This window comes from Lithobates pipiens, unplaced genomic scaffold (assembly GCF_037356315.1).
Source record: "Lithobates pipiens isolate NorthernLeopardFrog02 unplaced genomic scaffold, aLitPip1_a1.2 Scaffold_19, whole genome shotgun sequence".
Taxonomy (NCBI): Eukaryota; Metazoa; Chordata; class Amphibia; order Anura; family Ranidae; genus Lithobates; species Lithobates pipiens.
In genome coordinates, this window is record NW_027507764.1 from 223233890 (window position 1) to 223257423 (window position 23534).

A 23534-nucleotide genomic window follows, 5' to 3' on the forward strand; every position below is an offset into this window, starting at 1 on the left:
CTCAGAACTAAAAAAACGTCTTAAGTAACACACAGGAGAGTTGCATGTAAAAAGATTACTTAGAGATATTAAAGGTTTGGGTTTAAAAAGAAAACAAAAAACAAATCATACTTACCTGCTCTGTGTAATGGTTTTGCACACAACAGCCCCGATCCTCCACTTCTCGTGTTTGCTGCCAGTGCTACTGGCTCCTCCCCCTTGACAGTGCCCCCCAATAGCATGCCACTTGGTATGGGGGCACTGGTGCATGCTTGCACCCAAACCCAGGTCTATGTGCCCATAAGACACATATAGCCATGGCTCAGCCCTGTCCTCCACTCTCTCCTTGTTGGCTCACTTGCTATGATTGACAGCAGTGGAGGGAGAGGCCTGGCACAGCCGAGGCTCTTGAGCACATCGCTGGATCAAGAGGGGGCTCAGGTGAGTTTTTGGGGGGCTCTGGGAGGGAGCAACAAACAAAAGGTTTTTCACCTTCATGCAGAGAATGCATGAAAGTAAAAAACTACCGCCTTTACAACCACTTTAAGTGCCCATTTTGTCACCTTAGTATTCTAGCAGTGCAATACCAAGCTCCCAGCCTAATCTCGCAAAGAGTTTGACAGCGGCACTAGACAAGGCACATTTACCAACCACTTGCAGCTAAATGCTAAGCCCCATGCATCTGGGCTGAATACCCAATGTGAGTGGAGCAGGTCATCTCCCCACCAAACCCACATACAAACCTTTTTTCCAGGCATCTTCTGCCCAGTCCAGTGTTGGCCCTGAAGAGAGGCGACCATTCTATTAGGACTGAGCGACACTTAAGTAATGTCCTGTAAGTGCCCCTAAGACTTAGATTACTGTACAGTCTGAACTCACTGGGGAGCTGGGATAGTGCTGGAGTGTTTAGAAGCTCAAGTACAACTTGGGACATTTCTTTTTGGTGGTATTGGGAAGGGGGGTGGGGAGGTAACTCTAATTTTTAAAGAGTTAGTTCCCCTTTATAACCTCTGGAGTTGTTGAGCTGTCAGCACCCTTGCCACTAGACCAGCTATCCAGGGATTTGAAATCCCTGCTTTTCTCCCATTTCTGCTTGCAGTGCTTCCGTCACAGGCCAGATCAATTCACTGGGACTGTAAGGGCGAATTCACACTGGTCATCAGTCAAATCGCAGAGCAGACGGAGGGATTAATCACTCCAGCCGGTCTGCATTTTCAGCTGGCTAGGGGGCAGTGTTGTGCACGCTTCACCACACCGTCATCCCTAGGATGCGTTGTAGTGTGAATGAGACATATTGTAAACAGTTGTTTCCTGTGTGTTGCTATGGTGACAGACGTTTTACCATGCAGTAAAACATCTGTCACTACATATAGTGTTAATTGGCCCTGAAAAAATTGGGAACGGGGATTTAAAATTTCTGGAGTACTTGACAGGCTTTGTGGATATTAACATCTCAGCAACCTCAGAGGTAAGTACAGCAGGGCCAGGGGGTGGGGAGGGTTATTGGGGGGTGTTCTACTTTTTTACATTTTTATCAGTAAAAGTAAACTAACACTTTTAATGAGGTCAGTATAATAGCATAATAAAAAATATACTGCTCTGAAACATTAAAAAAAAACGTTTTTAGTAACTAGTCAATTTCCACGTTATGTAATGGTGTGAGCAACATCGGTATTGTAACCTGCTAATTTTCACTGCATTGTCACTCAGGAATGAATGTTTTCCTTTCAGTCTACATGGGTAATTCACATAGAATTGGTGTGTTTTTATCCTGCCTGACCTGTAAGTCTTGCCTGTTTCTAGCTCACTCATCGCTACCATGATAGAAAGTGGGGACAGATCCAGAAGTGGATGGTAGGCACAAGTGTGCTGTTATACATGTCTTGCATTTAAAACCTAACTGGGTGCATTGATGTGATCCACTAACAAACCTTTACTTAGCAGTTTTGTGGCTCTGTTTATTTTAAACATTTAAAAAATTAATTTAAAAATACGCTTGTTATAATTTTCTAAGTGTTATGTTTATGTCTTTTTTTTTTTTTTTTTTTTTTATTCTTTATTTTAAAAGCACCATTTATTTTGTGAACCAATTTCACATCCCTAGAATACATTCTCATTGAGAGGCTGGATCAGTAGTTTTCAGCACTGGAGAAGGATCAGTTCCCTTTTGGTGCCAGAGAATTGGTTTTGTTTGTTTTTTAGTATGGGACTGTTTTCTTTTTTTTTTTTCCTTTTTTCCTTTTTTAGTACATGGTGAATATATTGCAGCAGTGGTTACTTTGAGTTCTAGGATCAGTTTCAGGTCTTAGGTTAGGGTTATTTTTTCTAACTGGTTAGTGGTTAGAATGTCAAACCTTATGTTAAGTAGGGAAATACATTTAAAGGGTTCCTATTCTAGTCTCCTATTAGGTCAGGTTTAGTGTTGACTTGAAGGTTTAAGCGTTAGGTTTAGGTGCTTGGAGAATTTAAGGGTTAAACTTAATGGTGGTGGTAGCCAAAGATTTTATCTTGTTCAGCCAATGAGAGAAATCAGTACATTTCACGTCCATGGTAGACAGCGTAGCGGAAACTTCCATGCTGACTATTGTATTCTGACAACCGCTGCTCCTGTGACTAGCTAAATATCTGAACAATAATGCATCTGATTGGATGCAGTCCCTGTTGAGTCAACAGATTTCTGTTCATCTTCTTAGTTTTTGATATTCTACGTTTGTAGATTAAAGCACTGCAGATAGGGCCGCCCATAGCTTGAAATTCAGGCAGTTTAAGTGGGTTATTGGGATTAAACTGCAAAACTGTGCTATAATTAATCAGGCCTGATTCACACCTATGCATTTTTAGTGCATTTTGTAGATTTGCAATACAGAACGTGATCCATAGGAAACCATGTTAAATGGACTGTAGTGCAAATCTGCAAAAAGCACTAAAATGCGTAGGTGTGAATCGGACCTTGGAGCTGTCTCCAGAATTCAGAAATTTGATTTAGCGTCCATCTTTTAAACTAAAATCTTGTAGGTAATTTTCAGAAATCGGGGGCCCTGTGCTTGCATTTATAAGAATTGATTTAAAGCTGCATGTTTTAGGAGCTTTGCCTGCCATGTTACCTTTTATTTTTTTACCTAAAGAGTACTTTTACATTTTTGGTAATTGGTGTTAGTTTGGCTGTTTATGTTCTGTATCATTTTTAAGATGTCAGAATTTATTGTACAGTGCTGTAATGTTGTAATTGTTTCTGCTGGAACACACTGCAACAGTGTGAACTTGTGTAGTTTTCTTATTATAAGTTCTTGGCTACAGAAGAATATGAAAATGAGCATCTTAGAATCCAATTGCTGAGAGGCAGCCAAGAGGCCTGTTCTTGCTGGCCTGGAAGATGTAGAAGAGAGAACATTATTAAGTATATTCAGCTAGTTGGAATTATCCCAAGCTCTACTAAGTGCATTTACACCATTATGTCTTTAAAGCTTTGATTCTTCTCTCACTTCTGTAATAAGTTTCATGAAGTAGCTTATTTTTTTTTTTTTACTTGGTCACTAAATCATTCTTTTACAGTAATGTTCTTTAAAAAAAAAAAAAAAAAAAAAGATAAAACCAAACTCCAAGCAAGGTCCAAATATGAATATTCTAATTTCTAAAAACCACTTGATTGATTACAGACGGCCCCCCAAACCCCCCCAAAAAACAAAACAAAAAACAAGATATCTATACAGAACTATACTGGAACTGTACTGGAACATAGCTTATTGTATCAGAAACGCACTGAAACTGCATGTGGTGTGAACTGTAAGCAAAAACGAATCCGGAATGTATCCGGAGTAAATTTTTGTGGTGTGAACTGGCACTAAAAAAAGTATGCACAGTGTTTTCCATGTATTCCAGTGGCTCTAGTTCACACCAGTGCTTTTAGGTCCGATTATTTTCCTGTGCAGAAACTGACTGGAACTAACTGCATTGGTGAGAAATTAGAATACACGGAAAACACTGTGCATGCACTTATAATGCAGGAAAAAAATGCACAGATCTGCATCTGGTGCGAACTGGCCCTAAAAGAATTAACTGTGCAGTCCAGAAGCCCCCACAGTGCTTTTTAGATTGCTGTGATAAGGGGAAGGAAAACGCACTGCACATGTGTTTCTTAACAATTATTGTGCTGTCAGTGGTCAGCATGTTCAGCTTCTATGCCAGGACAGGGTGGATCAATCAGGATGGCTTTATTTATTTTTTTATTTTTTTTCATCTATGCCTGGTTGAAGCAGAATTTTGCCTACAGATTTGTCATGTAAACCAGTGGTTCTCAACCCTGTCCTGAAGTACTCCCCAACAGGCCATGTTTTAGGAATTTCTCTTACATAAAATAGCTGTGCAAAATACCAAGCCATTTACTGATTTAAAGCACCTGTGCGAGGTAAAGGAAAACCTGCAAACATGGCCTGTTGGGGGTACTGAAGGACAGGGTTGGGAGCCACTGATATAAACGAAGCCACATTTTTCTAATCTGGACAATGCTTTTTACATTACTGGGGCTCCTTAACTGCACATTATTGGTATTTTTTGAAAAGGTAAGCTAACCCATTAAGAATCTTAAATGTGGCTATTCCTGTTGTGTAACATTCCTCATTCTTTGCCATTGTGTTAGTGTTAGGAACAGAGTACATGTTTGCAGCAGATTTGGTGTAAAAAAAAATAAAAAATTGTTTTGGGGTAGAGAACAAAACGGACAGTCATGTATATTTTTTAGATTTTAAACCATCAATCTCATAAAGATTCAGTATAACTAATATCCAGTACACAAACGTCATTCCGTTTTTGTATTTATTGGCTTTTTACATACAAAGATTATGCAGTGAACTTTAAGTGAGAAAGTGGTCAGTAACACAACTTTTTCTGTACCACCTCCCATCCTTCCAATCTGTGACTGCAATAGGTGTGAATAAGTGGATGTTGTGTTAGTGATTGACAGGTGTGCAGAGCTTTGTAAACAATGTAAAATTATTGCAAATGGTGAATGGCCTTGCTATGATATTAAAGGAAATCTGCAAGGACCAACAGACGCTGCCTTTACCATCCTTTTCTTCTAGAGATGCTAGTTTCCTGGCTAATATGGTGATTCTGTGTCTGTTTTTCATGATCAACTTCTTTTGCACACAGTAAGCAAAGTGCGACTTCACTCCCACTTTGCTTACTGGCTGCTTGTTCAAATCTGTGACTCAGGAAGCATCCAGACAGAGCATCCAGCGTTCATATATCTATATTTTTATTTTTTCGCTGTCTTCTGCATTTGTTATCTTTTAGAGCCCTTTCACACCCGCAGCATGACCGCATTACCTGCAAAGTGCAGCGATTTTCTGCCGCCATTGGGGCGCTTTTAACACACGCTAGCGACCAAAGAAAGGGTTAAATGCACCTGAAGAGCGCCACTACTAAAATGCTTTGCAGGCACTTTGGCAGCAGTACCCATTTGTTTCAACCCCAAAGATGCCTGCTTGCAGGACTTTTTCTAATGCCGTGCAAGCGCACCGCTACAGTGTGAAAGCACTCGGGCTTTCACACTGGAGCTGCAGGGGAGGCATTTTTCAGGCGCTTTTTTTTGCCCTTTAGCGCCTAAAAAAAACTCCTTCCGTGTGAAAGGGCTCTTATAGTCTTGAAACAATTTAAAGCTGCCTGTTGGAGCACAGTTTGGAACTAGTTACTTTTACATTAGGCTGCCCACACCTGCTCTGTGCAATTCCAAAACTTGGCATGAATATACAAACAAAATTGCCCTTTGACTTGTTACTGTAGATGGTAGTAAGATATACATGGCATATTTCTGCCAACTTCTGGGATTTCATATAATCTGTAACAGGTCACTGTAATTGCAAAAGTTGTTGTTTTAGTCCATTTTAATGATTCAGCTTTCAGTAAAATAACACCCAGTGATCCTGCCATGTAGAGCCTTGTTCATCATGTTATGGAGTGACAACTATCCTAATCGTTCTTTTGCGTTCATCCTGTAAGTGGTGCAGTTTATGGAGGCTATAAGGGGCCCTGCTGAAGCACGTTGTCCATGCATGGTCCATTATTATCACTATCAAAAAGCTAGTCTGGAGCAATTATGTGGAGCTGGCGCATGTGCATGTTGACAGGAAGTTGTTGAAAGAAGCTGAAAGGAGGTCAACACTGAAATGCAAAATTTGGATGAAAAACACGGGAAAATTGTATTTTCGAACAAAAACATGACTGTTCTATGTGTGATACACAATGATTTATCTAAATATAGGTAGTAGTAAGTAGTGTTAAAGTTTAGGTCTACTCTTTAAGTCTAAGGTTGCTGATAGAAATGAAAAGGTTGAATCTGATGTCCCCAATGCCTTAAAGAGGAAGTAAACCCTGATGAGTTTACTTCCTCTTTGATTCCCTGCAAAGGTAAAGCATAATGGACTACTATGCATCGCATAGTAGTCCATTATGTGTCACTTACCTGACACAGGAGCCAGCGAAGTCACCGCTGTCCCCTGTAGTCCAGAGCGTCCATCTTCTTGGTGGGTCTTGCTGCTCCACTGCTGTCATTCGGCGAAGCGGTGATGTCACTCCAGTGCATGCGCATGGGAGCCGCCAGGAGCGGCATATCGCCGTCGACAGCGGCGCGCTCAGTGCTGTAGACAGCCGTGCCGGCCTTCCGGCAAATATCTCCTAAACCGTATAGGTTTAGGAGATATTTCTTGGACCTACAGGTAAGCCTTAATCTAGGCTTAACTGTAGGTCAAAGTGGTTTGTAAGGGTTTACAACCACTTTAAATCCTTGAAGTGCTGCAGTGCAAGTTTGGCATTGCGGAAGAGAGAACTATAAGAGGCGGCATATTCTTTGTGCCGTATATCTTGTCAAGAGGGAGAATAGTAGTGGTTAGGACAAGTTCTTAACCTACCTTATTTCTTTTACATGACTGCTGTCTGCCAGTGGGCTTCTGCCTGCCACCATAGACACAAGATTTTTCCTGGCACAAGGTAAAGGCAGCCCATCTATATTGGTTGCAGAGAAGATTGTTGGCTCACCTCTGCTAAGCTAACAAATGTATTTCAGTAGAGGGAATTTGCTCACTCTGCTCAAAACAGCAGGCAGATGACAAGTGTCAGGTGCGACCTGTAGGCATAAAATCATCATTGTCAAACTGTCATATCTCATCTATTGAAAATTCCAATGTACCTGCTAAAATGTGTCTGGAGTATTGGGATTGGGGGCATTTTCACTTTCCTTGAAAAATCGATTTTTATTTTTATTTTTTTAAGCTGTTCCCAAGTAGCTAGCACCTGAGGGCCTTTGAATATGAACTGTGGTAACAAAACAATGCAGGTTAAAACCAATCCACTTTCAACCTTTATTGGATATTTCAGGCTGTAAAAATGAAACCAGGATTCTGGATGGTGGTTATAGGCAAGAACTGACTTATGCATGATTCCTTGAAAATTTTTAATTAAATCATTTTCTTTTTTCTTGGGGAAATTGTGTGTAGTTGCTTTTTTAAAAAATATTTTAGTGTTCATGAAAATGAATAACACTTTAATGTGCTATGTTTCATCTCAGGAGGATTCTGACCGGGCTAGGTACTCTCACCGGTCCAGTCATCGTCCATATCTGGTTTGTACCATTTTTTTAATCTTAGGTTCCAACTGCTGACATCTTCCAACACTAATTATCTTTCTTCATGACTTCTTCTTTTAAGGAGTCTTCTGGGTTGACCAGTAGCCGGGGTCTTGAAACTCATAGGGTTAGTGTGCTCCCTGGTTTTTATAGTGTATATAACAGATTTAACCCTAAAATTGCCATTTTTTGGTTTATTACTTTGTGTGATGTTGCAATACTAACAGGTTTTCCCCAGGCATGGCTGGTTTGTGATGTTGTGGAGTGCAAAATTCCTGATAAGCTTTCCACCTCTCTATTGGTGCAAAATAGAAGGCATTAACAGGCAGGCAGCTCCTTTGCTGACCTATAGGACAAACACTGGCTGGCGACTGAGGAGGAACCAGTGGATGCAAATACAATCCAACCAAGATTTTATAATAATCTATCTTGTGCTTTAATGGTTTCCTAAGTTCTCAGAATTTAATAGGCAACTATTGCTGAGCTCTCATTATGAACATTTAGTTGCTTGACTACTATCCTGTTGACCTTGCAGGCTTCAGCGCTATCTGGGCCACTGACCTGGAATGTGTATACTAATAATTATTATTATTTTTTATTTATTTCACTTGCGCCCATACTTGTTCCAGGTAAGTTACCTAGAAATAATTAATTCTAGAGATAACCAGGCAACTTGCATTTGCTGAAGCAGGGCAGCAATAGTGTCCTGCATATGTTTCTCAGTGGGGCCCATGTCACACTTTGAATTTGCAGAATTTTATTCCATCATCCTCTGCTGAATCGGTAGGGCAAGTTGATGGTGATAGTGATACGTTGTTCATACGGCTGGTGAAGGAGCAACACATGTAAGAAGGCGAGTGTTTCAACTCCTTCCTGTGTCCTCCTTAGCATTCTTGCCTCTAGTGAATTTTTGCCAGTGACCGGGTCATAAGCATAACATTGGCCTAGATATTTTCTTTAACCTTTTTGCTGCAGTGTTTGACAAAGTGTTGGTTTCCTCTAACTCAATTATAGAGTTCTGCACCCTTGTACGGTTATGGTCTCCATTTAGTTTGGTTGTTTTTTGTATATTGTCATGCTTTCTAAATGCTGCCTTATGCATGCCTAGGCAACTATGCCATCATTGCCATACAGTGATTGTTATATGGTATAGATCTGCAACACACTTGGCAAACATCAACAAATATCAGGTTTTTCTAGTGTTTCCATGTATCACAAAGCTTGACTTGTGACTCGCTCAGCCTGTCCAAACTCTGGAGAGATCTGGACTTTATTGTCAGGCTCCACCCAAATACCTGGACTGGCAGCTGGCTCAATCTTTCAGCACACTGATGAGAGCCTGAGCCAGCAGCTCCAGCTCCCCCACAGAACAGCACTCCAGTACAGGAGGAGGCAGAGCAGAGAGCCTTTGACTGACAGTCACCAGCTTTCAGCTCACTGAAGACTGAGAACCTCATACTGCTTTTTTAATTTGTGAACACTCGTCAGTTGTTAAAGTCCAACTCCAGTCAAAACGTAGGTGAAAATCTTTCCAGTGGGGTGACGGGAACAAAGCACCTAGCGGTTTTTAATCTTTCCCTCCCTATACAAAAGCCAGTAATTGTCATTTATAATTTGGCAACAGTTGGACTTTAACGTTAGATAGCAATATTGCTGAAGACTTCCTGATCATGTTTTAACACATTTTGTTGGTTATTACACAACATGCTGTGTAAGTGCTGTCATTTTATTTAACATTTTCTGTATAATGTGACATTTTTGGATGTTGTAAACCTAAATATTTGTTTACTCTTAAGAGCTCATCGTTGGATGTCAGTGGCTTACACAAAAGCAGAGACAGTACTTCCAGGAGGAGAGACCTTGTGGTGTGTACTTATAGCAAGCATTGCAGTGTGCAAACGCCTAAGCCTTCATTTAGATACTTTTTGTGACCATGCATGTTGTAAGTTGAGTTTGGTGGTCAAAATATAAATTTCATTCTTACTGACTTTTTTTTACTTGATAGAGACATAAAATGGATGGCCGTATATTTTAATGCGTTTTTATTGAAAGGCAACTGTATTTTGCTGCACGAAATTCTTAATATGCACTATCAACGTGCTTTTGTGGATTTAACCATAGAAGTTGTATGCATGTTCACGTTGATTCTATTGTGCTTATAAGATTAAAAACTAATATATGTAACCTAATACCTTGCTGTGGTAAATAGCATCTGAAGAATTAAATTTGATTACTAACTATGCAGCAGTAAAGTTATTTTTTCAGATAACTTGATTGATAACGTCAACTGACACCCTCTGAGTCCTGATAAATGGTTAAATGTACATTTCTTTTCCATTTGTTGAAGGACACAGCAAAGATATAATAGATTAGGAGTAGGGCACAAGGCACAAAAAAAGAAAAAATACAGCATAGGTACAATCCTCTGCTGGTGTCCCAACCCCCTAAGCTGAGCTAACATGGATCGAAATTCGGCTAGTTCACAAGGCACATATGGCTACTGTGGTTGAAGAGATGCATCTTCAACATCCCTGTTGGAAATTTTCTACGCAATTCTTACAGCAGGCCTGATCAGTGTATTTTGACGGGGAAGGCTGTCAGAATACAAAGACACAGTAGGGAGGATTCCCCCATCCACCTCTAATAAACATTCAAGTCCGTTTTTTTATTTATTTTAATTAAACCTGCTGGTTGGACATTGGAATACGGGTTTGCTTTAGAGGTCTACTTTCATCGGCCCTCGGCCTCTTATTTATTTATTTTTTCACCTCTGTCCAGAAAGTTAGGCATGACTCTCCTCCAGTCAAACCTTTTATGTAACCATTAGACCCCATTTTTGTGTTTTTGTTTTTTTTTGGTTTTGTTTTTTACCGCTATTAACGCTTTGCAAAAAGTGGTCTTTTTGGTGGCCATTGACTCAGCTTGATGGGTTTCTGAGTCAACAGCCTTGTCTGGCAAGCCTCTGCTTTTGTTTTGGCACAAGAACTAGGTAATTTTTTTTGCCTAGTGCTTTCTTTTTTGTGAAAGGTGGTGTTCGCTTTTTTTAATGTCTGCTTTCACTGAGGACATGGCAACCACCTCTCTGGATGTTATATCTACATTGGGTAAAGAAAATAATCACCCCCCCCCCCCCTTAAAATAATTACGATCTGTTGCTTTGCAGCCTGAAATGAAGACTAACACAGTTTTTGTCTTGTCCAGCTGTATTTACGCCGTGCAACTTATAATATCCAAGTGAAGGATGATATAACACTAAGGATGAGCTCCGGCGTGTTCGCACACCCCACGTGCAGAGCCCGCCAGGAAGTCGATGCTGCGCTGCACTAATCACAGGCAGTGAGACATTGTCCTGGTGCATGGCTGCAGAGATCAGGAAATGTCTTGCTTCCTGTGGTCAGCGCAGTGCCCTCTTCCTGGCGGGCTCTGCACGTGGGGTGTGCGAACACACCAGAGCTCATCCTTCTATAACACCAACATGTCCGAAAAAAAATAAAGAAAATTCAAAAACAGAATTCAAGTTGAAAAAGGATTACTCCCCTCCTTAAAATGACATGTAAACTCAATCAGATATAGCTAATCACCTTCTCACCTTCTCCTGGCATACAAAGCCATTGACTTTCAGCTGTGGTCATCTTGATTAGCTTAGCATGAGATGTGCTTTTCTGGAGCATTTCTGAAGCAAACAATCAACTATGGATGGCAAGGTGCTATCAAAAGATAAAGTTGTGGACATACACAAGTCAAGAGATGGACACAAAACAATTAAGTCTTTAATAATGCCTAGCAACAGTTAAGTCTATTATTAAGTGGAAGGTATTTGGTACAACATAGACCCTCCCTGAATGCAAACTGGATGAAAGAGCCAGGAAGAAACTGGTCAGAGAGGCTACCAAGAGGCCTACAGCAACTCTGAAGCAGTTGAAGGAATTTATAACAGACTGGTCATTGCGTGCATGTGACAACACACATCTTCTCCACTAATGTGGCTTGTATGGGAGGGTTGCAAGAAAAAAGCCACTCCTCAAGAAAGGCTACATGGAAAAAGGTGTAATGGTCAGATGAAACTAAAATTTAATTATATTGCTTCAACACCAAATGATATATCTGGCACAGATCCAATACAGCTCACCATCAAAATAACACCATTCCTACAGTAAAGCATGGAGGTGGTAATATCCTCTTATGGGGTTGTTTCTCTGCAGCAGGGACTGGAGAACTTGTCAGGATAGAATGAAAAATAGACAGGGCAAAAGACTGTCAAATTCTTGAGGAAAATCTGCCACCCTCTGCCAGAAAGTTGTCAATGGGAAGATTTACCTTCCAACATGACAATGATCCAAAGCACAGAGCAAAACTGACCACACAGTGGTTGAAGGAGAAAAAAAGGCGAGTGTCTGCATGGCCTAGTCAGAGCCTAGACTTAAACCCCATTGAAAATATGTGGAATAACTTGAAGACTGCAGTCCACAAATGGTCACCAACAAATATAACTGAACTTGAGCAGCTCTGCAAAGAAGAGTGGGCAAATATCGCAAAGTTAGTAGAGACATATCCCAACAGACTGAGGGCTGTAATTAAAGCAAAAGGTGGTTCAACAAAATACTGACACAAGGGGGTGTTTTTTTCCAACTCCGTGATTGCTTTTTATATTTAAAAAATATATATAAAAAATTCTGACGTGGTGTTATAGGTTTCATTTGGATGTTATACATTGCACTGAGTAAATACAGCTGGATAAAACAAACTTTTTTCTATACCCAATGTACGACCATTCTTTTCTCTACCTCTTTTTGATTAACTGAGCTTCCTCTAGAAGTACATCGGCCATCTATAGAGCACCCCATCATAACCCCCCCCCCCCCCCGGCTGTGGTTTTGTTTTTGTGCCTAGTACCCTACATCATATGTGGTGGTCTAGCCCAACAGTCACAATCTTCTAGCTCTCCAATGTGTCCTTTGAATATGTGCAGATAAAAAGATTTACTTAACTTTGTGTGCCCAGATTTTGTAGTGGTTTTAGGCAAGCTCGAATTGTAACTGCTGATTTTCTGCAAAAATGTTTTTCAAACAATAATATAGATTTGTTTAGAGCTGAATTTTGGGTACATTATGCTTGTTCAATCTGTTTTTATCTTTTTTTTTTTTTTATTATTATTTAATTTTTGTTTAACTATTTTCTCCACCTTTCTTTTTTTTTTTTTGTACGTGAAGTTTGACATTTTGAAAGATAAATCTTCGAAGTCAAGCAGATATGGAACAGATGTATGTACCAGTATAAAGTGCTGTTTCATGTCTAATATTGCCATTTTTTTTATCACAACACATAACAATTTTTGGCTTGTTGTGCTTCTGATATTTTTGTTTGTAGTAGTAAGTAATTTTAATACATCTCTGGGGAAAAAGGGGAAAAGTAAAGTAGATGTTGGCAATGAAAAATAGCATAATTCAATTATTCAAGAGTTCTTTTTTTAATCCAGCTTGTGTCACCATCACTGTTGTCAAAGGCTTCAGAGCCCTGCAAAATCTTTCTTCCAGTGTTACTGCAAAATTCTTCTGGGAATTCTGAGGACCACCATAGTGATGTGCAGTAGAAGTACCACAGAACAACCCGGAATTTGGCTTGAAAATAGTGGCCTGAATGTTATACATGGGTGATGTTGACCCTTGTAAAGCCCAGTCCCTCTAGACTTCGAAGTGTTTTTTGCTTTGATGTCTAGTAAAGTTACTTTGCATTTATAAGCAAGGAAGCTCAGACCCTTCAGTGTATTAATGTGCTTTTACTACACATAAATGCAGTACGCAGAAACTGCTACAATTGGGAATATAATGGAATATTAGGGAATAAGGAAGATCAATACAATGCTGATAGATATACATACAACAAACAAAATACTACCTACTTCCTAGAAAATAAACATAAACTATGGTCTGTTAATAGTCGTGGGTTCATGACCTACATAGGCAACAAGGACCCAGGCTTTATAAGCAGTTGCTGGAGATCAGGCGAATGTGTCATCAGGTATAGCTTATTCTGTCTGTATAGATCTTCATTGGTGTTGGGTCATCTGACCCTTTTATTTGGAAAGTTTACCATCCCCACAAGAGTGTGGCCCCTTTTGCAATAGTGAGTATCAATAGGAGAAACATTCTCCAATTCACCCTCTAGATCGGTGGTTATCAACCCTGTCCTCAGGGCCCACTAACAGGCCAGGTTTTATGTATTACATTGGGGAGATGCAGACTAGAATACTGCAATCACTGAGCAGCACATTATATCACCTGTGATGTATTTCAGTTATCTTTCAAACCTGGCCTGTTAGTGGGCCTTGAGGACAGTGTTGATCACCACTGCTCTAGATGACACTTTTGTATCAGATTTGCCATAGGTCATATATGTTGGAAGGTCAAGCTATTGTTTGACCAGTTACAGAACAATAGACTGATCCAGCTGTCAACTAAAATACAACAATGGTACCAATGTTACCATTGTATCCAGTAGCATTTGAGACGTCCACTCAGACATTCAAAAGTAACCTAATTTCTGTTACAAAGACAAACTGCTAAACAGGTTCTTCCATATACAGCCGTGACCAAAAGTTTTGAGAATGACACAAATATTAATTTGTGCAAAGTCTGCTGATCCAGAGTTTTTAGATCTTTTTGTCAGATGCTACTATGGTATACTAAAGTATAATTACAAACATTTCATCGGTGTCAAAGGCGTTTAGTGATAATTGCATTAGGTTTATGAAGAGTCCATATTTGCAGTGTTGACCCTTCTTTTTCAAGACCTGTGCAATTTGCCTTGGTATGCTGTCAATCAACTTCTGGGCCTAATCCTGACTGATGGCTGTCCTTTCTTGCACAAGCTATGCTTGGAGTTTGTCAAAGTTTTTTTTTTTTTTTTTTTTTTGTCCGCCTCTTGAGGATTGACCACAAGTTCTCATTGGGATTAAGGTCTGGGTAGTTTCCTGGCCATGGACCCAAAATGTCTGTTTTGTTCCCCAAGCCACTTAGTTATAACTCTTGCCTCATGCTGAAAAGGGCATGGTTTGTCACCAGACTGTTCTTGGATGGTTGGGAGAAGTTGCTCTCGGAGGATTTTTTTTGTACCATTCTTTATTCATGGCTGTGTTCTTATGCAGAATTGTAAGTGAGCAAACTCCCTTGGCTGAGAAGAAACCCCACACATAAATGGTCCCAGGATGCTTTATTATTGGCATGACACAGGACTTATGGTAGCGCTCACCTTTTCTTCTCTGGACAAGGTTTTTTCCAGATGCCCTAACAATCCAAAAGGGGATTCATCAGAGAAAATGACTTTACCCCAGTCCTCCAGCAGTCCAATCCCTGTACCATTTGCAGAATATTAGACTGCCCATGATTTTCATGGAGAGAAGTGGCTTCTTTGTTGCCTTTCTTGACACCTGGCCATCCTCCAAAAGTTGTTGCCTTACTGTATGCGCAGAAGCACTCACACCTTGATTCATGAGCAAGCTCTGCACTGGTGGTACCCTGATCCCGCTGCTAAATATACTTTAGGAGATGGTCCTGGCACTTGCTGGACTTTCTTGTGGGCTCTGAAGCCTTCTTGACAAATGCAGTGGAAATGTTTTTTTATGGGATTAAGTTAATTTTACATGGCAAAGAGGGACTTTGCAATTCATCTGATCACTCTTCATAACATTCTGTAGTATATGCAAATTGCCATCATAAAAACTGAGGCAGCAGACTTTGTAAAAGTTTATATTTGTGTCCGTCCTCAAAACTTTTGGCCACCGTTGTACAGTAAAGTCTGAATGTTAAATCATAATACAGAATACACAATATTTATTTCAAACGAAACACAAAGTGGCATCGGGAAACACCTCCTGTTTGATTATTTTTTTTTTTTTCACTTTAAAAAAAAAAAGTGTTGGAAGAATAGGTGTCTGCTCATGGTAGATGTTTAGTTGCTCAGAGTTCTTCTTTAACACCAGTGCTGGTTTTAATTAGGAGAGTCATGTACATCAAATTCATTGCATTGCTTAAACCTAAAAAAAAAGTATCCTGTTTTCTTAAAGCATGGTATACAGCACAATACTTGTGCTGTGTAATTTGGCCCCCTGTATCACCTGGCTGATCATGCCTGGCTGTACCCTCCCCCCGTAAACTGACCAGGGTATATCGTGACTGGTGAGCTCTGACACCGTAATCAGTTTACACACCTCCAACATCTGCAGCCCCGCTCTGTCCTCTCCTGTGTCTCCCTCTGTCCTCTCCCCCCCCCCCCCCCTTTGCCTGTCAGCTCTGTCCACTCCACGATCATCCCCTCCTGCTGCTCTCATATCTGTACTAGGATCATGCCATCCCCTCAGTTATATAAAGCTATGTGTCCCTGTGCTGTATACCGTAGATCAGAGCAGCTCCCGGCGCTCACGTGACTTCTCGGGTCTCTTCTCTCCTCCCCTCCTCCATGGCTGACGTGGAGGAGGGGAGCACAGGGGAACAAATCTTTATATAACGGAGGGGATGTCATGATCCTAGTAAAGTGGGTTAACAACCGCTTTTTATTTTAATTCAGCTTCTTCATTTTTGGAAAATGTATGGATTTTCTTTCATAGGAACTCTTTATTTTTCCAGGCAAAAAAAAAAACTCTAAAAAGATGGCCACTGCAAAACGAAGGCTATTAGTACTTCTCTGTTCAGTTAGTCTTAACTTTACTTACTTGTGGCGAGTAAAGAAACTTCAGCATTTGACACATCCCAGTTTTGCAGGCACCCAGTATCCAATGTGTACTTTGCTTGCGCCTGCTGGTTGCCAAGTCTCTATGGGAGGCATTAGTAATGCAGCAGCCATCAGGAAGAACCACAGCGCTCATTGGGCCAGATATCTGATGCACCCAAAACATTGTCAAATGATTCTTCAACTGCCATATCTTTTGAGGAGACTTACTCCTGCTAGTATAGAAGTAATAAAGGGCCACAGTTTTTGGGGCTATTTGAGGACTTCAGAAACACTGAAATGCATTGCATAGTGTATGTGTGTCTCACTTCTAATATACCCAAATATTAATGACAACTCAGGCATTTCTTATTGAAATTAGGCTTAATATTTTACAAGCCTTGCTTTATTTGAATATTTGACCAATGAACAGATTTTTAAAGATTTTAAAGCAAACTGTGCACATTACTGTCTCAACTTTAATGTAGTAATGCATGTTTTCTACTGTGGAGATTGCCTACAGAAAACTTAGTTTTTAAAATAGACCTAGCTCATGAGAAAATATTAGGAGGGGGAGGTGACCCATTGAATTAAAGCTATAATAGAAGTCTTTTTACTGACTCATGAGGTTGATCATGTGCGGCTTTGTGCCAGTGCTTACTCATATCCATTTGCTTCTGGTAGATGATGGATAGCAGGGTGTGTCGTGTTTTGGGTTTCCTGCTCTGGCCAGCCAGTGATCTGTGCCAGCTTTATTGTTCTTTGGTGTAGATGCCAGTATGTTTTAGTTGTTTCACATTAACATCAAACTAATCAATCTATGGCTTTAAATGCTTTGTACATATTCTTAAGAGGCCATTACACGGATTCACTAAAACTGACAAACACAGCTTTATTGATAGTGTCCGTTGCTTTCATCAGTGCACTGCTTTCACAGCTCTTTCACTCCCCAGTTTAGGGGTTAAATCATTATCATTATAATACAAGCAATACATATTTTTGGCCTGCATAATCCCAGCTGTGTTACGTTGCTCATGTGTTTTATTTTCAACAGACCTCAGATAACCAACTATAAATTTTAGTTGTTTTCTTGATTATAACTATAGAAGGCACTTTGCTTTAGAGTATATTTTACAATATTATCTCTAGCGTGTTTATTTAGATTGTAAGCTTTAACAAGCGGGCCCTCTGATTCCTTCTGTATTACATAGTTGCATAATGGGTGAGGTTGAAAAAAGTCCATCAAGCCCAACCTGTGTGTGTGATTATTGAATTGTATTGTTTCCTGCTAATGTTGTAAAGAGCTGCACAAACATTTGGCGCTATATAAATCCTTTATAATATTTACTGTTAATATTATAAGTGTGTATGGATCCTTGGTTTGGAGTATCACTTAAAGTGGTATTAAGATAAGTATGGAGTTGTTTTTTTTTCCAGTATCTTGCTTAGGCTTATGCAATACACTGAGAACCGAGCATCGCCGATCGCTCAGTTCTGACAAATCCGTGAAGAAGTACAACCAACTTCTCCTTTAAACCCAAAGCCAAAAATCTAATTGCATCCTTTAACCACTTGCTTACTGGGCACTTAAACCCCCCTCAGTCCCAGACCAATTTTCAGCTTTCAGCGCTGATGCACTTTGAGTGACAATTGCGCGGCCATACAACACTGTACCCAAATGAATTTTTTATCATTTTTTTCCCACAAATAGAGCTTTCTTTTGGTGGTATTTAGTTACAGCTCGGAGTTTTATTTTTTGCTAAACAAACAAAAAAAGATGCAAAAAAAAAAAAAAAAAAAAAATCATGTTTTAATAGTTTGTTATAAAATTTTGCAAACGGGTCATTTTTCTCCTTCATTGAAGTGCGCTGATTAGGCGGCACTGATAGGCTGCATTGGTGGGCACTGATGGGCTGCATTGGTGGGCACTGATGGGCTGCATTGGTGGGCACTGATGGGCTGCATTGGTGGGCACTGATGGGCTGCATTGGTGGGCACTGATAGGCTGCACTGGTGGGCACTGATAGGCATAGTTAAGGCGGCACTAATAGGCACAGATAAGGCGGCACCGATGGGCACAGATAAGGCGGCACTGATGGGCAAAGATGGGCACAGATAAGATGGCACGGATGGGTGGCACGGATAAGTGGCACGGATGGGTGGCACGGATGGGCACTGATAGGTACCACAGATAGATGGGACTGATGGGCACTGATAGGTGGCACTGCTGGGCACTGATGGGCGGCACTGCTGGGCACTGATGGGCGGCACTGCTGGGCACTGATGGGCGGCACTGGGGTGCAGCACCTGAGGCAGATTTTGGGTGGCACTGTGGGTGGCACTGCTGGGTGGCACTGTGGGTGGCACTGTGGGCACTGCTGGGTGGCACTGCTGGGTGGCACTGTGGGCACTATGGGCACTGCTGGGTGGCACTGACAGGGGGGCACTTACTTTATTTCAGGATGGCACTGCGGGTGGCAGGTGGGCACTGGCAGGGGGCAGGTGTCCTTTTAAATTGCTGGCCGTGATCGGGACTGATGTCCCGAACACGGCCGCCGGCGATCGGCTTTTTTTTTTTCTCCTCGCGCTGTCAGCGCGAGGAGGAATACTAGCCGATTACCGGCTCCGTTTTATCACATGATCAGCTGTCATTGGCTGACAGCTGATCACGTGATAAGGGGTCGGGATCGACCCCTTACACGGATCGGTGATCAGGCGAGTCTCACGGACTCGCCGATCACAGAGCGCGCCGCGCGCGCCCCTCAGGGGGCGCGCAGGCCGCTCGTAACCGGGACTACGTCAATAGACGTAGTCCCGAAAATGTGGGTCCGCGCTATTGCCGTCATTTTGCAATAGCGCGGATCCCAAGTGGTTAAATTCTTAGCTTTAGTGGTTGTGGTAGGTTTTTTCATTTTATTTTCACCCTTTTATTCTGGCCAATAATTTTCCAGATTACTTTATCAGACACAGCTTTCCTGCTAAAGTGGCAGCTAGAAGGCAGAGACAAACTATTTACCACTGACATAACAGAAAAAGGGGGCACAAAAAGGGGTGATGTTATCCTCAGTTTGACATTTTTCATCTTGTGTTTTTCTTTAGATTTACCACTGACAGAGGTGCTTACAATATTCAGCTTTTATTCACTCATGAAAAACCTTTATCGCAAAATTAAAGCGAAGTTCCGCCCGCGGAAAAAAAAATAAGTCGGCAGCTACAAATACTGCATAATACTTTAATACTATACATAATGCATATACAACAAATGCTGTTGACTTTTAATATAAACATGCTTACCTGTCCAGGGAGCCCGCAATTTTGGCACCCAAAGAGAAATCCAAACCGCAAAAGTTCAATTTCTGGGTGGAACACCGATTTAAATAAAAACTGCACCCATAATTGTTTAACTACTTCAGTACCAGGCACTTATACACCTTCCTGCCCAAGCCAATTTTCAGCTTTCAGCTATGTCGCTGTTTAAATAACAATTACGCAGTCATGCTACACTGTACCCAAACAAAATTTTCTCTTTCGTTCATTGACAAATACAGCATCTTCACCTTGACCTTAGGGTTATATCGCCACCTTCAGGACTAGGCAAAACTGCACAGTACTGCCTAGGGGGCAGTCCTACTGGCTATAACCCCTCACATTGCATCCAGCAGCTCAGTTTTTTTCTGCCTAGTGTAGAAGGACCTGGCTCCCGATGGGGACCATTGGTCCTGGCAATTTTTTCGTTTTTCTGGATTTTTGAATCTTGTGGTTTACAATCAACAGCCTGGCTCCCCAGCCTGGCCATCAAGCGTGAGCAGACCTTAGCTTCATGCTGGGTCGGCCACGACATGCCCCGTCTGATCCAGAGGTGGCCGGTGAGCTCTATGCCCCGGGGCGCACATATGACCGGGCTACTGCTGTCCGTGTCAGTGTGTCGTGGCCGTCAGCCGCCCCATACTGCTCAGGTGTGGTTGTCGGCCACGGAACACAGTCCGTGGAATGCTTCCAGCAGTCCCTGCAGAAAGGTTAAGTATGGTTCCACCTGTCTCGGCAGGATGGAGCAGCTGGGCATTCCCTGTGAGGTCCACTAGGGGGTCTCGCTCTCCCTTTCCCCTCTCCCTGTCCCTTTCCCTCCGCCCCATGTTATGGGCCACCATGTGACTAGGCATATGGAGGTGCGGTGCACGTACCTTGCCGGGGGTCCTCCGGGGGGGCACAGAGTCCTGGCACGGGGCTGCGCTGTGTGTTGGGGGTCCGCTCATGCTCTTCTGTTTCTTGGGCCATGGTGGGGTGTTTCGGGTGTACGCTATGTGGGGAGGCCGCCACGCGGACCGCTGCCATTTCGCTGAGACCGCAGACATTTTTGTAGCCACAGTCTTTTTTTTTTTTTTTTTTTTTGCTGAGGCGGGCATTTTCTAGTAGCCTCAGCTTGTTTTGCCTCTAGGGCTGGATGACTGTTTCCTTCCAGAACTGCACGCTTTTTACACAGAACACCTCGTGGCTGACACAGGGGAGAGTGGACAGCGGCAGAACAGCGCAGTACCTGGGTCAGGGTGGTGAGTCCTCAGTCTGGCAGCTAGGAGGGTGGGAGTTTTGTGTGACTTGCCTTAGGTCCCCAAGTGGTGACAGGCGAGTGTGTCAGCATGGCGTCAGAAGCTGGTGCTTCTTCTCCAGACATCCCTGTAATGGTAACTGGTTCCCCTGCACCTGTGGTGCCTATGGACGCTCTGTCGGTGGTTCTGGAGTCCTTTGTTGCCAAAGCCTTTTCAGTCCCGAGACGCATGGTGGTGCATTACCCCTTTGAGCAGAGTTTCCTGAAGAAATGAACATCTTGTTGACCCCCCGGTATCCAGGTTAAGTAAGGTAACCACACTTCCGGTGGAAGGGACCCCTGCTTTCAAGGACCCTGCCAACAGGAGGGCCGAGGCGGTTGCCCGGTGGTGCGGTCAGCATTGCGGGCCAGTGTTTTCCACGGCCCTGGTGTTACAGACGCTTACTGAATGGGCTAAATTGTTGCACCATGAGTTGGAGAAGCAACAGGCTTCCCCGGTCTGCGTGGAGCTGGCGGACCAGTTGGTGCAGGGCCTTAAATATGTCTGTGATGTGGCCTTAGATATGGCCCCCTTGCTTTCTAGAGCCTCAGCATCAGCTGTGGTGCTGCATCGCCTGATTTGGCTAAAATGCTTGTCTGCGGACCAGGCATCTAAGAAAGCGCTGGCGGATTTGCCCTTCCAGGGAGAGAGGCTGTTTGGAGCCTCGCTGGATGACATTAAGAATGTTACTGGGGGTAAGAGTACATTCCCTATGGCGTGGCTCCTTACCTTTCCTGGACTGTCGGAGCAAAGGCCCTCCTTTTCCACTCGCAAGTGGATTTTTTATCGGGGGTCAGCAGGTAAGCGTTCCAAGTCAGACAAGGTGCACGTTGAGGAACAAAAGCATCCCTGGTTTCGCAAGCCAAACAAGCCTGCAAGGAAATCTGTTGCCGCATGAAGGTTTGCCCCCACCTGACTCTCAGGTTGGGGGTTGCCTTTGGGAGTTTCAGCTCGGTGGACCTCCCTACTTTCCGACCAGTGGGTCTGCGAACTGGTCTCGTCAGGCTACAAAATAGTTTTTCTTGTCCGCCAAACAGATTTTTTTTTCCCTCCAACCTTCATCCTCTTCCAGCTCGTCGGGAATCCCTGTTAGGGGCAGTACAGTACCTGCTGCAGCACGGGGTCATAGTGCCTGTGCTGATGCCGGAAAGGTTTCAGGGATTCTACTCCAATCTGTAGTCCCAAAGATGGAAGGGGTCTGTCCGGTCCTGGATCTCAAGGCCCTCAACAGCTTTGTGAAGGTACAAAGGTTCAGGATGGAATCAGTTCACTCTGTGGTCGTTGCACTCCATCACTGGACATCAAGGCCGCAAACTTGCATGTCTCCATATGCGTTAGGCATCATAGGTTTCTGCGATTTGCGATTGGGGACAAGCACTATCAATTTGTAGCTTTCCCTTTTGGCCTGGCGTCAGCACCAAGGTTTTTTACCAAGGTGCTAGCCCCAATTCTGGCTTTGCTAAGGCAGAGAGGGATCGCAATAGTGGGTTACCTGGGCGACCTTCTTCTGAGAGCAGCTTCCACCTCAGAATTAAGGGAGGATGTGGCAATCACCATGCAAACTTTTCGGGAGTTTGGTTGAACCTCCAGAAGTCTGTGTTGGTGCCGACTCAACACCTGGAGTACTTGGGCTTGCTTCTGGACTCCTCCAGAGGTGTGAGTCTTTCTCCCTTTGGACAAGCTGCAGACTCTTCAAACTGCGGTGAAGTTGTTGGTGTCCCGCAGGTGGTTGTCGCTGCGTTTTTGCATGCGAGTCCTGGGTCTCATGGTAGCTAATTTCGAAGCAGTACCATATGCTCAATTCTACACTTAAATCGTGCAAAAGGAGATCCTGTCCAAATGGGACAAATCTCCATTATCTCTGGATTGTCAAATTCGGGTGAGCCAGCTAGTTTGGAATTCCCTGCTCTGGTGGCTGAGGTCTCTGGCCCTTCGGTCCGGGAAGTCGCTCCTTCCTCTTCATTGGACGGTGATCACAATGGACGTCAGCCTGACCGTTTGGAGGGGGAGTGTGGGGCGTGAAGTTGGCCCAGGGTCGCTGGACGCAGGAAGAATCCCGCCTGCCGATCAATGTGCTGGAACTTCGGGGGATCTGGCGGTGCCTCTCCACGTGGTCACAGAGGCTGCAGGGGCGTCCGGTCAGGATCCAGTTGGACAACACTGTGGCCTATGTTAACCATCAAGGAGGAACAAGGAGCTCGGTTTCAGCCCTGGAGGTCGCTCACATCCTGCGGTGGGCAGAGCGGTGCATGCTGGCTCGGTCGGCCGTGTACATTCCGGGCGTAGAAAACTGTCACATGGACTACCTAAGTCATCAGATGCTGGACCAAGGGGAATGGTCGCTACATCCGGATATATTTCGGCTCCTTTGCCTAAGGTGGGGCATGCCAGATGTGGATCTCCTGGCTTCTCATTTGTGACCAGGTCAAAAGATCCCTGTTTGGACGTGGCAGACGTGTTGGCTCCATGGGGGCATTATTGGCTGATTTATGCCTTCCCTCCACTCTGTGAAACAGACGTGGTAAAATTGAGTGGAGGTAAAGGGAATTATTATGATTGCCTCAGATTGACCTCTGTGTCCTTGGTACGCCGACCATAGTATGAATGGTGGCGGATGTTCCTTGGCGGCTATCGATGCGAGCGGACCTTCT

General features: G+C 43.0%; 1 protein-coding gene across 18 annotated transcripts in view; it reads left to right on the top strand.

Annotated features, from left to right (window-relative positions):
• LRRFIP2 (LRR binding FLII interacting protein 2) overlaps positions 1–23534 on the top strand; it is a 183844-nt gene that overhangs the window by 80553 nt on the left and 79757 nt on the right. For 11 of the 18 annotated variants that reach the window (XM_077491726.1, XM_077491733.1, XM_077491737.1 and 8 more), the window contains exons 4-8: positions 1783–1833; positions 7541–7594; positions 7680–7724; positions 9394–9462; positions 12808–12858. The exons of 6 other annotated variants lie outside the window; for them this stretch is intronic. In XM_077491726.1, the coding sequence (XP_077347852.1) occupies positions 1783–1833; positions 7541–7594; positions 7680–7724; positions 9394–9462; positions 12808–12858 (270 nt within the window). The remainder of the gene's footprint in view (positions 1–1782; positions 1834–7540; positions 7595–7679; positions 7725–9393; positions 9463–12807; positions 12859–23534) is intronic. One more of the 18 variants, XM_077491730.1, reaches the window with a different exon arrangement.